The 10035-nt window shown below is 32.4% G+C and overlaps 3 protein-coding genes across 5 annotated transcripts in view; 1 reads left to right on the forward strand and 2 right to left on the reverse strand.

Moving 5' to 3' along the window:
- The window catches only part of LOC117607603 (uncharacterized), a 45161-nt gene extending 41424 nt beyond the window's left edge, over positions 1-3737 (reverse strand). Inside the window, exon 1 of the mRNA XM_034331493.2 lies at positions 3694-3737. The gene's annotated coding sequence lies outside the window, so the exon portion shown is untranslated. The remainder of the gene's footprint in view (positions 1-3693) is intronic.
- Positions 241-3416, reverse strand: Tim23 (translocase of inner mitochondrial membrane 23). 2 transcript variants are annotated; one of them, XM_034331557.2, is made up of 5 exons: positions 3001-3415; positions 2098-2347; positions 1836-2005; positions 1629-1756; positions 241-377 (listed from the first exon to the last, which is right to left on the reverse strand). In XM_034331557.2, the coding sequence occupies exons 1-4, from the start codon at positions 3062-3064 to the stop codon at positions 1635-1637; spliced, it is 606 nt and encodes a 201-aa protein (XP_034187448.1). In that variant the 5' UTR covers positions 3065-3415; the 3' UTR covers positions 241-377; positions 1629-1634. The 2 variants fall into 2 exon arrangements, with proteins under 2 accessions (XP_034187448.1, XP_034187449.1); XM_034331558.2 differs by lacking the exon at positions 241-377 and adding an exon at positions 895-1554 and having other exon boundaries at positions 3001-3416.
- A 457-nt stretch (positions 3738-4194) lies between the features above and the next one.
- Positions 4195-9699, forward strand: Sirt1 (Sirtuin 1). Of its 2 annotated transcripts, none has more exons than XM_034331504.2 (9): positions 4195-4567; positions 5345-5408; positions 5502-5736; positions 5831-6046; positions 6133-6340; positions 6451-6609; positions 6776-7052; positions 7161-8008; positions 8106-9699. In XM_034331504.2, exons 1-9 carry the CDS (start codon positions 4420-4422, stop codon positions 8675-8677), a joined length of 2727 nt encoding a protein of 908 aa, XP_034187395.2. In that variant the 5' UTR covers positions 4195-4419; the 3' UTR covers positions 8678-9699. The 2 variants fall into 2 exon arrangements, with proteins under 2 accessions (XP_034187395.2, XP_034187394.2); XM_034331503.2 differs by having other exon boundaries at positions 4420-4567; positions 5276-5408.
- The last annotated feature ends 336 nt before the right edge of the window (positions 9700-10035 follow it).

The raw sequence follows: 10035 nt of genomic DNA on the forward strand, positions 1-10035 counted from the left end.
AGTGTAATCAACAGCAGAGAGATAAACTTTGATAAGATTATCGCCCCCGTTACTGGCACAATAATAATCCAGGTGTTACAAACTGTACATGCTGTTTTTACTCTTCTTCACTGTACGTTGAAACGTTAAACTAACAATCAACATGAAATAATTCCTAACTTAATCTCCAGAGGAAACACACGTGACAATAATATTCTACAATTAGTTTTATTTATATTGCAGACTGATTCTCCTCATTTTGATAAATTTTTCATTTCATTCTTTTTTTCTTTATTCTAGAGAATTTTCCAACGAGATTTTCTATATAACAAAAACAAATCGAACTCGTTGTAAGTTTCTAATACCTTGAAATCTCGTATTGATTTCATCACTTTCATCTGTAAATAAGCAAAGAAAAGTATGTCAAGATACACGAAGATGCTTGCACATATTACGTATGTATCCAGAGCTGGATAAAATCTCTATGTATTATATTAGTGACAGATAGTAGACAATGTATTTTAGTGTAAAACTGGAGTAAAAATTCAAACAAATATGAAAATGGAATAGTACGTTAGTTGCATCAAGTTTCTATAACAAATATATATGTATCTGATAAGCAGCGTTCGAAATATTCCTCTCGTCGAATACAACGATATACGCTTATATGTACTACATTATTAAAACTTTTACACTGCGCTATTATAATTTCCACAATATTTATATAATATTCATTCAGCAAATTAGAGTATTATCAGATACAAACATACTTAAATACAATAAAACTACGTTATATTGTACTACAGTACAATAAATGCGTACAGTACTGTTCAAATTATAGATAAATTTATTTTGTCAAATTTTTACAATTTCTTTTTTTTCTTTTCTTTTTTCATCATGATTCACTACCCTTCGAAACAAAATAAAATATTTTTATTTTATGCTTCAGACTATTCAAATAATTATATTCTTTTCATAAAATTTAAAATATTATTTCATTGTTATATGCACCTTTTAAAAATTTTACCCAGCTCTGATTACTACTGACAACGACAATTCAAAATTATAAAAGAAAAAAAATCCAATGAAACGGTAGAATTATCCGTCATTACTAGGTATACTATCATAGGAATCAGTTACTACTCGTTTGCCAAAACATTACTTCCACTTTCATACAAGCAAAATAAAACAAAATACAAGAAAGATATCGTTACTGAAATTCAAAAGTATTAAATAATGAATAACTAAATTAATGGTTCTCGTTTAACCCTTTCGCTGCTATTGACATCGTATAGGCACTCGAGAGATTCACTCGCCCTGTAGTATAAGTACCCGTTTCCTTCCAAATTTTCTCTCTACAACATGCATTTTCTGTTAAACTCTTCTGCAGTGAAAGGATTAATTGATATCGTTGAGATCGTTCCATTATTGTTATGTAGAAAACATAAAAACATAAAATAAAAATAAAAATAAAAATAGGAATAAAAATAGAAAAGAAAAGAAAATTAGTAATAAATGCAATTAAACGATTTTTAGACACTTTAATACCCCTTAGTCTCAAAATCTTTGGTTGCGCTAAAATTTTAACAATTAAAATAGAAATATACATTAATATCTAGAATAATTCAACACTTTTTTTATGTACATACATATTCCTATGCTGGGTTAATATTACGACGTCTCAATTCGAATAAGGCTTCCCGATTATTCCATAAACAATACAATGATGCTACTCCTAGTCCTATGCAACCACCTAATGCACACTTTTTTAGACCAGCTAAAAACATTAAACGATTATATTTTGTACATTTTTAAAACGCGTGAACGTACACCCATATTATTGAAACGAAACATACTTGTAGATTTAAATAACATGCCCGTTCCTGTTGCTGCTACTAAAGTATTCACGGAATCATCCGTCCCTCTGGCCCAAGATAAAAGTACGCCAAACCCGCTATACATTACGGATACTATTCCGAACGTATTTGCTAACGAAGAGCCACTTTTCATAACATGATTAATTAATCTGTCAAAGAAGAATCGCACACTCTGATGTTCATCCGATATATGATTGCAACTTTTGTTACAATTACATTAAAAATAATTCCAACTACGTACTGAGTTCTTCTAAGTTTGCCAGTTTGACCAGCTAAAGCTGTTGCTTTAATGCCTCTATATAAACCAGTTGCACCACCGATACCAGCTCCTATTATGCATGCTGCACCTATTTGACTGAAAGCCAACTCAAAACGACCTCTTTGCTTTGCAGCACCTTCTGGAAATATGTATTCTGGCTGGCTAGGAGGAAGGTATGCCGGATCAAAGTTTAAATAAGGACTAAGCGGTGCTAACCCTTGTTGAGACGTAACTAGAAAATATAATGTACAATGTTACATAAACTTTAATTTTAACCAAAACACCCATGTATTCGTTTTTCCTGTTACTACCTTTGTATACTCGTTATACTATTATTCCTATCAAATATTTAAATTGTTTTTGAAAATAAAAAATAAACAATAACATTAATGTCAATCTATCATTTTGTCAAACTAGTATCTCGCAAAAATAATAAAAGCACCTTTAATATTTTGTTAAACTACTTTGCAATGGTTAGTATACAAATCATCGCATTGTTCTCAATAAATGAACTTAATATACCCAAAGTATTGCAACTGTTTGTCTTTATATCATTATTATTAACAGAAAATATATTACCAAAATGTTATCAATAAAATTAAAAGTTTCCTAATTAAAAGCACATTTAGTAGGAGAGTATTTAAAACATTATTTTAGATAAATACTATCTTCACATTACTTTATAGGAACATGAAATAAGGTTATATATTTATAATGGATTCATTGCATGTATAATTGCCATGTTACATCAATTACAATGTTTAATGTTATAAAATCATTCTAATTTGATTGTTATAAAATCATTCTAATGATCCTTAAATTATTTGTTAAATTATAAATTATAACGTGTTTAGCGATGGAATAAATCACTCTATGTTAACTTACCTGGTATGTTTAAATTACCATATTTTGTATTATTTGTTGTACTCTCATTGCGAAGGTCTATCATTTTTATAATCTAACTGGTCAAATTTTACTTTCTTTAATTATTTTATACCAAACATTCGTGAACACTCAGATCAACTCAGATACCGGGTTTGCACAGGTTTGCATCAGTGCACGCTTCCAAAAATCGATTTAGGTTCAACACCCTGAATATGTCGAGAATAATTTTTTTTTCTTTCTCACTTGAAATTTTTACTATATGAAATTGAACACCTGTAACCCAGTAGCCACAAACACAATAATTCAATAGAATCGACTAATGATGCCACAAATTGAAAGTATTGCATTAATTTTATATAATCATCAAAAATATTCAAAGTTCATTTCTGGGTATAATCGATAATCGATTTCAGTGTTACGATAACCCGAGTTACAAATGCAGAGAGAGCACTATAGACGCAAAGTTGCAGAAACATAAAGGCGTACAGGCCTAAAGGCGTAATTACGAAAAGCGTGAAAGCCTAAAAGCGTAAAGGAACATAATTCTGTTCAATTCTTTTTATTCGCGCAATGAATATGTTGAGAGCAAACCTTAGTATATTGTACAAATAATGACATGTTAAGGGTATATTTTAGTAATAACGTCAGATTTACAGTAATTTTAATATTATCTTTGTGAATGTACGTACATACCTTTTGTTAACGTTCTCACATGATTCGCGTGTGCATGATCGTTACGCAGTGATTATTTTATTCTGTATTTAGATTGTTCGTACAGAAGGCTTAAAATAACCTTCAATTGTATGTACAAACATTTATAAATATACCTAATGTTTCTAATTATGATTATTGTCTCCAATTTCAATTCTGGACCATTCATACGATGTATTCCGTATGTAAAGTATGTATATATTCCGAAAATTCTATTGATACGTATGTACATACACGTTTAATTATGTATCAAATTCAACTAACAATAAGTATTCAAAATTCGTGTGCAAAACTTAAACGTACATACATACATATATAAAATGTAGACTGATCGTGAGATTCGTTAATTGAATTAGTAAAACAACTATAAAATAGGTACTTATGTACTTAACTGTGTATGTATGTATGTACATATGTACATATATGTATATTATATTTGGATGCGGTATAGGGTCTTCGTGATACGTGCATGTATGCGTATGAATATTTGCTCGATGGTAACGAACCATGTTAAATAAAATTTGTAATTGGTCATTTTGTCTGTACGTCTACGTGAAATGGACATCGATCTTTCTTATTTCTGAAAGTTTCGTATCGGCAATGTCGGCAAATAGACAAAGTGGTGAAGGGGAAGTGCATTTAGAACAAAGGCGACCTCTATTGTGGTAACGGCTGCGCATCGAACTATGTAGTGCATTGCTGTCGAAAATGGCGTCAGGTTCGGAGCTGCCAGAATATTCGTCTCCAGAAAAACGACGAAAAGTCGACAGCATCGGTTACGTCGGTGCCAGCGGTGCAAAACTTGATTTCCAAGGTTACGATACATCGCAAGCCACTCCAAATGAAGATATCGAAGGTATTTTCATAAAAAATATGGTCAATTTATTAGTGAAATTTGCAACATTGCAAGATGGCGGTTAAAAAGGCGTCCACTCGTCTTGCGTGACGACCATCATTTGTTCGTAGTTGATAGAAGATCAAAGCCGCCATGACAGTTCCTATGCCTGTCGCAAACGTCGCATTATAATTTATTTTTAATCTTACCGATTATAGAATTGCACTGTTATTGAATTTTTACTGATTTTATGTAATAAAGTTGTTCCTTAATCGATATATTTTACATTCCTTTTTCTATTTATTCTCTTTTTCTGCCGTTTGTTAAGAATAATTATCGAAAACTGGTGAGACTAGAAAAACTAGTACTATAATATCGGTATATCGCTATATGTACATACGGTACGTATGTATATTCGACGAATGTTCACAGATGGCACGATTTTCATTTTGCCTAAGCGACTGAGCAGTATATTTATGTTTCTGTTCTTCATCGATATCCCGCCACTTTTGAACTTTTTTAAATTGATTTTTTAAGTCTCGAGATAAGGTGGTTCGCTTTAAAATATTACTTTATCGTTTACAATACTATTTAATAAATATAACGTGTATTATCTCGATATGATCTAATTGGTTCATAAATGAGGAAACTTTTATTTCAAATTTTAATTTTAACGTGTTAATTGCCTGCGTAACAAGAAATTGGAGTAAAGATGAAACATTATTACAGAGACATATGGAGGAGATAGTGGATTCAATGAGTTGAGCGACGAATCTAAATCGGTTTCTATTTCTCCAGATATTACAAATTTGATGACAACTCCATCCCGAATCGATTCGACTAGCGATGATACTGGATGCCAGTAAGTTTTGCTTTTTTATTAATATTTTTCATGATCTTTATTAATATTTACTAAATTTGTTTATATTGTGAAAAATAAAATTTTTTGTTTTAGAATTGACACTGCAGATGAGAAAGACGAAGTATCGTCAACAGTTTCAAATTTGTCCGAATTATCCGGCCTGTCTGATTTTTCTGGAGAAGGAGATGCCAATCATCAGTGGAAAAATGCATCTTCTTGGGTTCAGAAACAAATGTTGACAGGTGCCGATCCCCGGGATCTTCTACATCATCTTTTGATGGATGCTACTCAAATTCCAGAGCAGGTCGATGATCTGACTCTTTGGAAGGTATCATACGAGATAATATTAATTTCTTTGTAATATTTCAGTGTCATTGTTATTCTGTTTTTATGTTTTCTTTTCCTTTTCTTTTTTCCTTCAGATTATAATAAACGTGATGTCCGAACCACCGCGTCGACAAAAGTTAAGACATATAAATACTTTAGCAGATGTGGTTAGATTAATATGCCAGAGTAATAAAATCATTGTCTTAACTGGAGCAGGCGTAAGCGTTAGTTGTGGTATTCCTGATTTCAGAAGTAGAGACGGTATTTATTCCAGATTAGCACAAGATTTTCCGGATTTGCCTGATCCACAGGTAAATGACTGAAAATTTGTCAACTGCAGTTGTTGATTGTTGTTAAAGTCTTCCTTTATGATGTGATTTGTTCGCCATTTTGACAGGCTATGTTTGATATTAACTACTTCGGTCAAGATCCGAGACCATTCTATAAATTTGCGCGGGAAATTTATCCCGGACAGTTCAAGCCAAGTCCTTGTCATAGGTTTATAAAAATGCTTGACAAGCAAAAGAAACTTCTAAGAAATTACTCTCAAAATATTGATACGCTGGAACAAGTGGCAGGTATTGAAAATGTAATCGAATGTCACGGTAAGCATAATATGTGTATTGTGTAAAAGATTTCCTAATGAAATGTTATTAAATGCTTTTTACCCTATATAAACCTAAATATCTGCCATGTAATACGTTTCGCATTTAAGGATCATTTGCCACTGCATCCTGTACCAGATGTAAATATCAAGTAAGAGCAGATGATATTAGAGAAGACATTTTTGCCCAGAGAATACCTTTGTGTCCGAAATGCAGAGTTAACACTTTACCTTCGATATCAGAAATTAATTGCAACGAAAGTTATAAAGGTAATTATAAACATGTAATACAGTTATAAATTATAATGTTATGAAATGTCGTAATAATCTTACAATAATATAAAAAAAGTATGACCTGCCATAATTGATAGAGAGATGAAGAAGAAGAAGAAGAAACAAGAAAATGATTTTCATGAAAAATTTGTACAATTTGCAGATTTAGTGACACAAGGCATAATGAAACCAGACATTGTTTTCTTTGGTGAAGGACTTCCGGATGCTTTTCACGATGCAATGGCCAAAGACAAAGACGAATGTGATCTTTTAATCGTAATAGGATCATCGTTGAAAGTTCGGCCGGTAGCGTTAATTCCTTCCTCTATTCCGTCTCACGTTCCACAAATTTTGATTAATCGTGAATCATTGCCACACCTAAAGTTCGACGTCGAATTGTTAGGAGACGGTGACGTTATTATTAATCAATTGTGTCATCTGTAAGTAATAATTGTTTGTAAGGTGATATCTAGCGTAAATTTTGTGTTACGTTTCTTTCAAATTGTTGGTCTCGTACATTCACCGATTGTTGTTGATCGATTTTATAGGATGGAGGATTGTTACAAGGAAATTTGTTGGAACGATACAGTTCTTAAGGAAGCGACACAACTTTTACCGGCGTGTTACTTATCGGATGATGCGTGGGAGCAAAGTCAAGACACAACATCGAATACCATGTTATCGCGAGATAGTATGGAGACTGATTTTAAAGCAAACGATTCCTGCTCTATCGAAAGTAAAAGTAACCATGTAACGCACGATAATGCCGTAGAACACGTAGAGATCTCGCGCGTCTCGCCTTTTTGTAACAGCCACGCAAATGGCACGGAGGGTACAGAAAACAAGTTTACTCTACTGGGGGAGAGTCCAAAAAGAAGATTGGGTGAATCGAGTGTAGAAAGCAGTCCAAAGAGAATGAATTTTGGTAGTAGTACGACATTAAATTTTAACTCGGCCACATCGGGGTCAGAAATTCCTAATGGTTCGATTGATTATAAACTTCATGTCGTCTCAATGGAATCTCTGTCAAAAGATAATGGGAAAGTTTATAATTTGGAAGAATGTCAAGTATTTCCAAGAGTAACAGCAGAGAGTTGTTCGGAGAATACGACGTTCGATTCTAAATTAAAATCAGATAATTGTATAGAAGATACGGGGTTATTGAACATAAACGACGATCGCATAGCAGCAAGTACCGTTGAAATGGAAAAAATTAATTTTAAACCCAGACAGGCATCTATCGATTCTGCTTTGGACTCTGGAATAGGTGATAGCTGCAATAGCGTTGACAGCCGCGATGGAAAAAATGATAAAGAAGAATTAAGCGGTGGAGGAGGATTAAGTCGAAATTATTGGCAGCCCAAAGTTCAGAAAAGTCTTGCTGTAAGATTACCAGGTACACAATTTCTGGAAACTAATATTTTTTATATATTTTTGTAGAGTGTAAAAGCATTAATATTTGTCAAAATACGTTATAATTGTTTTGTTTACAGAAAATTCGTATTATCAGTTAGCACCTGGAAAATACATATTTCCTGGAGCGGAAGTATATTTGGATCCCGAAGATTATGATCACTGTTCTTTTTCCATAAATTCCGAAAGTTCAGATAGCGACAGTGATTCCTCATCTATGGAAGAAGAAGATGACGACGACGAGGAAGAAGAGGAAGAGGAGGAGGAGGAGGAGGAAGAAGAGGAGGAGGAAGAAGATGATGATAACGATAATGATAATGAGGAGGGAAGAGAAGAAGGAGAAGCGAATGATGGTGGTGGTGATGGTGATGGTGGTGGTGATGATGACGCCGTTGACTACGATAATGATGATAACGATGATGATGATGATGATGATGATGATGATGATGATGGTGGTGGTGGTGGTGGTGTACAAACGGTGAATGAAAGGGCGATGAAGAAAGATGCAATGGAAGAACAGGAAGAAAAACAGGAGGTGAAAGGAGAGGGGAAAAAAGAACGAAGAGGAATGAAAAATGAAAATAAAATGCAAAAGACGAGTAAGTTTCAAAAGCGAAAACGCTTTTCAGAAAAATTAAAACATCCAACATGATCGCTAAATGATGAAAATCAATTCGGACCGGGGTGACAAATATTCAATAAATATACACATCGAAGTAAATGACAGTTATAAAGGTGTAGAATTGTGTGAAATGAACAAATCTCAATGGTGAACATCATTAAGGATAAATAGCATTTAAAGAGTGGCAATTTGATTCTTGTTACTCTCGTTGAACTTTAACGTTCGCTAAGACAAAGAATAAACAGTTGGAAAAGAGTGCAATTTTCACTAATGTACATTACACGTATGCATACATGCCCGCTGAAAGGTAATGAGCGCTTGTAAATGCAATTTAAATCTATTTTGACAAAATTTTGTTAACGAAGCAGTAGAGAAAACAGTATAACTGATTCAATTTTTTTTATCTCTATTAATCCTCTATCTAAAGAGATCTTTCCAAATGTACAAATGTTACAGATACGTATAACTAACGCTCCCGTAAAATATTTCATCAACTTTTTAATAAGACTAAAAATTTTAAACTTTTTTCCAAAGAATAACAGCTAAAATATAAAAGAAAAAATCCACGACTATTTGTTCATAATAAATACGATAAATTCTTGTTTTTTCTTACCGTATTGTTGCACATGTTATTTTTATTATCGTCGTTTTCTTTATTACTTGCTAATATTACAAAAAAGTAAATCTTCTGTAACAAAGAAGTAACATTAGGGAAAAGATTTCTATTTGGTTGTAACTTGTAAATATTCTGTCAAAACAGATAGGTTAAATGTTGAGAGTATTGTGCAATGATAGAAAGATAGAAAAAGGAAAAGCAGGTAACATTTCACGCTTTTCAGAGAAATCGATGTAATTATAAAAAGTGAATTTTCTTCGGTTTGAATCTTTTATAAATCTAAATATATACGTTTACGTGTATATGTAGTATATACACATATTTAAAGTTAATTTTTGTAAAAGCTATTAAACAAGTCGTCCTAAGATAAAGTACACGATAAATGGTAAATAGAAAAACTTTTCTCGTAAACGAGAGCCAATATAAGCAAAGGAATTTCAAGATAGATTAGTATTCAATTTAATACTAATGCCACTTTTACTTACCGCTGTCATTTTTATAGTTGATATTATTATAACAGAATATCGTTATGTGTCACGCTGTTGTATCTACTGCTACGTAATTAGCTATCATTAGTAATTATTTACGTTTTGTAAATTATTATACACTTATAAGTTAAAGTTCGGAAGAGTATCAAATAGGAAATGCTGAATTTTTTAAATATAGCATTTTTTAATATCGTGCGAGAAAACACGAAAAAAAAGTATTAATTCTGTCACAAGACTTGTTAAAAATATGTTAATGCCTTCAGAGCAAAATTGAACGAATGAAT

This window comes from Osmia lignaria, chromosome 6, assembly GCF_051020975.1.
Source record: "Osmia lignaria lignaria isolate PbOS001 chromosome 6, iyOsmLign1, whole genome shotgun sequence".
Lineage (NCBI taxonomy): Eukaryota > Metazoa > Arthropoda > Insecta > Hymenoptera > Megachilidae > Osmia > Osmia lignaria.

Coding starts and splice junctions, on each gene's coding strand:
- Tim23 (XM_034331557.2), bottom strand. CDS start 3,064: ATGATAGACCTTCGCAATGAGAGTACAACAAATAATACAAAATATGGT. Junction 2,348..3,000: donor TGGTAATTTAAACATACCAG/GTAAGTTAACAT, acceptor TATATTTTCTAG/TTACGTCTCAACAAGGGTTA. Junction 2,006..2,097: donor GGCAAACTTAGAAGAACTCA/GTACGTAGTTGG, acceptor CTTCTTTGACAG/ATTAATTAATCATGTTATGA.
- Sirt1 (XM_034331503.2), top strand. CDS start 4,420: ATGGCGTCAGGTTCGGAGCTGCCAGAATATTCGTCTCCAGAAAAACGA. Junction 4,568..5,275: donor TCCAAATGAAGATATCGAAG/GTATTTTCATAA, acceptor ACATTATTACAG/AGACATATGGAGGAGATAGT. Junction 7,053..7,160: donor ATTAATCAATTGTGTCATCT/GTAAGTAATAAT, acceptor TCGATTTTATAG/GATGGAGGATTGTTACAAGG.